Source organism: Cyprinodon variegatus, unplaced genomic scaffold, assembly GCF_000732505.1.
Source record: "Cyprinodon variegatus isolate N-32 unplaced genomic scaffold, C_variegatus-1.0 Scaffold341, whole genome shotgun sequence".
NCBI classification, from domain to species: Eukaryota; Metazoa; Chordata; class Actinopteri; order Cyprinodontiformes; family Cyprinodontidae; genus Cyprinodon; species Cyprinodon variegatus.
Window position 1 is genome coordinate 871,279 of NW_015150794.1, and position 3,466 is coordinate 874,744.

The 3,466-nt window shown below is 40.3% G+C and overlaps 1 protein-coding gene across 1 annotated transcript in view; it reads left to right on the plus strand.

Annotated features, from left to right (window-relative positions):
* Positions 1–3,047, plus strand: part of LOC107091513 (dnaJ homolog subfamily C member 16-like) — a 12,571-nt gene extending 9,524 nt beyond the window's left edge. The window contains exons 7-12 of the mRNA XM_015385481.1: positions 1,009–1,188; positions 1,275–1,351; positions 1,424–1,504; positions 1,596–1,685; positions 1,768–1,935; positions 2,282–3,047. Of these exons, the coding sequence (XP_015240967.1) occupies positions 1,009–1,188; positions 1,275–1,351; positions 1,424–1,504; positions 1,596–1,685; positions 1,768–1,935; positions 2,282–2,711 (1,026 nt within the window). The 3' untranslated portion in view covers positions 2,712–3,047. The remainder of the gene's footprint in view (positions 1–1,008; positions 1,189–1,274; positions 1,352–1,423; positions 1,505–1,595; positions 1,686–1,767; positions 1,936–2,281) is intronic.
* The last annotated feature ends 419 nt before the right edge of the window (positions 3,048–3,466 follow it).

Here is a 3,466-nt window from a genome sequence, read left to right on the forward strand (position 1 = left end):
GTCTCTTCCTTCGCTCCTGTCACCCTTCGTCTCTTCCTTCGCTCCTGTCACCCTTCGTCTCTTCCTTCGCTCCTGTCACCCTTCGTTTCTTCCTTCGCTCCCGTCGTCCTTCGTTTCTTCCTTCGACCCCGTCTCCCTTCGTCTCTTCCTTCGCTCCCATCATCCTTCGTTTCTTCCTTCAATCCCGTCATCCTTCGTTTCTTCCTTCAATCCCGTTGTCCTTCGTTTCTTCCTTCCTTTCTGTTTTCTTTCCTTTCTTTCTTACTTAATTTCTTCCTTTCTTTCTTCCTTCGTCTCTTCCTTCGCTCCTGTTTTCCTTTGATTCTTCCTTTGCTCCTGTGTTTGTTCCTTCCTACCTTGCTTCCTTGGGTCCTGTCTTCCTTATGTATGTTCTTTCTTCCTACTCTGTATCCTTTCATCCTTGGGTCCTTACTTGCTTCCATTTTTCCATCCTTCCTTTCTTACATTCCTTAGAATTCAATTCAGCGATATAATATATACTTTTTGGGAGTAGTTTAACTCCACTGTTCTTTTTTGATAGTGTTGCTGCTCTGACTTTAGGGGAAGATTTCCCATCCGGTCCCTGAATGAAGCTCATTACAATCAAAAATGCACCAGAAACTTTACTTTGTTCTAACATACAGAACGTATCTACTGTAAGTGTTTGGGGGTATATAAGTAAAAACGATGGTATGAAATAGTGTTTCTTCTGAATGATATGTTCAATATTAATAGAATAATAATTTATGTTATTTATATTGTGTTTATTTTAGGTTTTTTTAAATACCAGAATGAATAGAACTATATTTTCTGTCTGTTAAATAAAAAGATTTTTAGATATTTAATCAAATGTTAGGATCAGTCACTCAGTACTTTAGAAATCTTTTTATGTAATGCTGGTTTTCTTTCTTTCTCTTTTTTTCTCTCTGTCCCTTCCTTCCTTCCTTCCTTCCTTGTTCATCCTTTACTGAGGCTTTCATTGGCGGCGGTGTGTTTGGGTGTGTGCAGGTGGTGATACTGGAGAGGCGTAACGCCGCCGGCAAAGCGTTTTTCAAGCCAGTGACGGCGTGGAACGGCAGTGAGGAAGACAAGCTGCGTCTCTTGGAGGAGCTGGAGCGACTCCAGAAGGACCCGTCCATCCTCATCCATGACGTCCTGCTACCTGAACTCAACAACGAGTTTGCCTCGGTGGGGAGGTCATTTTTGCAGCTGGTGTTACTTAAAGACAAACTGCTGCTTTGTTTCTCACCATTCTGGGTGTAACATCTCTTTAGATGTTTGTGGTCCGGTGGATCTCTGCATCCTACGATTACCTCTCTGAAATCATTGATGACATTCTTCATAACAACTGGTGGGCACCGCTTTTCATTTTGAAGCAAAAGTTTAGATTGATAGAAGTGTTCCAACTGTTTTTTCCTTTCAGGCGTGAGATGATGCCTCTCCTGTCCCTCATCTTCTCTGCTTTGTTCATCTTGTTTGGAACCGTAGTGATCCAGGCTTTCAGGTGGCTTCCCTTCACCTGCTCTGATCATTCATCTGGATTCTGATTAAAACACTGGAGAAACAAGCAAACGGCTTTATTTCTCTCATTGCAGTGACTCCAGTGAGGATAAGCAGATGAAACCAAAAGCAAAAGATGGAGCTAAAGCAGAAAATGGGTCATCAGAGACTAGCAGCGCCTCACGGCAAGAATACTACTCAGTCTACATGGGATTAAATAAAAGCTTTCTGCATTAATTTAAGCTTTGTTTCGCTTTGTTTTAGCAGACCTCCGAAAAAGACTTTTGTGGAGGTGACCGAGCTGACGGACATCACCTACATGAGCAACCTGGTGAAGCTGAGGCCTGGACACATCAACATAGTCCTGGTCCTCACTGACGCTTCCAAAAACATCCTTCTTAGCAAGTTTGCTAAAGAAGTGTATTCCTTTACGGGGTAAAGAGTCGCCACATTGGAAAAAAAAGTAAAACATTTCTTAAATTAAGTGTATTTACCCTTAATTTTAGTAGGTAAATGAGATGATTTGCCAATGGAATTAGTATTTTTACTATTAAAATAAGATATTTTGATAAAGCGCACTTGAAATATGACAATGCAATTTTCTTTTCTTATTTTAAATACAAATTGTCTTGTTCCATTGGCAAAATGTCTCTTTTACCTTCTCAATTCAAGAACAAACACACTTATTTTAAGAAAAAAAACATTTTTTACAGTGCAATCTCTACACCCTGTATGGGTTTCTAGACTACACCAACTTTCTGATATTTCCTGTGGTCTGCAGGAGTCACACACTTCACTTCTCCTTCCTGAACCTCGACAAGCACGGCGACTGGATGAGCGCCCTCCTGGAATACGCACCGGGCGCGGCGCAGGTGGACGACGACGAAGGCGGGAGCCGTAAAGTGGACTACACCGGCTTCGTGCTGGCACTGAACGGCCACAAAAAGTACCTGTGTCTCTTCAAGCCCGTCTACACCGGAGAGGACCTCGAAGGCAAGTCGTCCGAGGACGAAGCGGCGCCGTCAGCAGGCAGATCGAGGCCCGGTCATCCTCCAAGGAAATCCGGGCGCTCTCGCAGCACGTCCACTCTACAGATCCACCACAAGCTGGACCGGCTGGGGCTGTGGATGGAAAGACTCATGGAGGGGACCTTGCCTCGTTTCTACGTCCCGGCATGGCCAGGGGTCGATAAGATCACACCAAGTAAATAGATGATGGAGGAAACTCATTAGGCCCCGTTTTATATCAAAGACCTTAAATAAGTGCAGATTTTTGTGGAATAGGATGTTCCCCTTCAGAAACAAACCATTCCATCCAGTAAACTTTATTTGAAACAAATACTATCTATTAGTATTACATTTGAGTAAGTATACTTTATTATCTCTAAATACATAAACCTGATAATTAAGTATCTTAAATAAATAAGCTTTATTATACAAATGAGTATGGATCATGTAAGTTTTTTTTACATTTGTGTTAAAATTATCTAAAAAAAAAAAAAAGCACATGTTTGAATCTGTTTGGCATTGCTTGCTGCATTAATGTTTTTTTTAAAGATTGTTTAAATATATATATTTTTATTCTGTGCAACAATATATACTGTGTTAGTTTGAAGTTGCATTAAAATACATTCAGTTTGTCTGCTGTAAATCAACGCATTTTATGTTTATTAATAAACGCAAGAATTGTGAATTAATTTTGACTTTCGTATTTATTCACGAAATTTGAAAGAACTAAAACACACCCTGTGTAAAATATATAAAGGGACAATCCTGGTTTTAGGTGGGTTATGTGGAACAAGAGCGTCAAAAATATGCTGCTCTTATAATGCTAGTAAGAAAGCATGGAAATTTGTTCTACAAACCATATTTAATGTAAATTAAATACAAAGCAATCAGCAGACATTAGAAATATTTACTAATGTTTTTCTACATAAATATGGGGGAGTGCTGGCCTAGGGGTTATA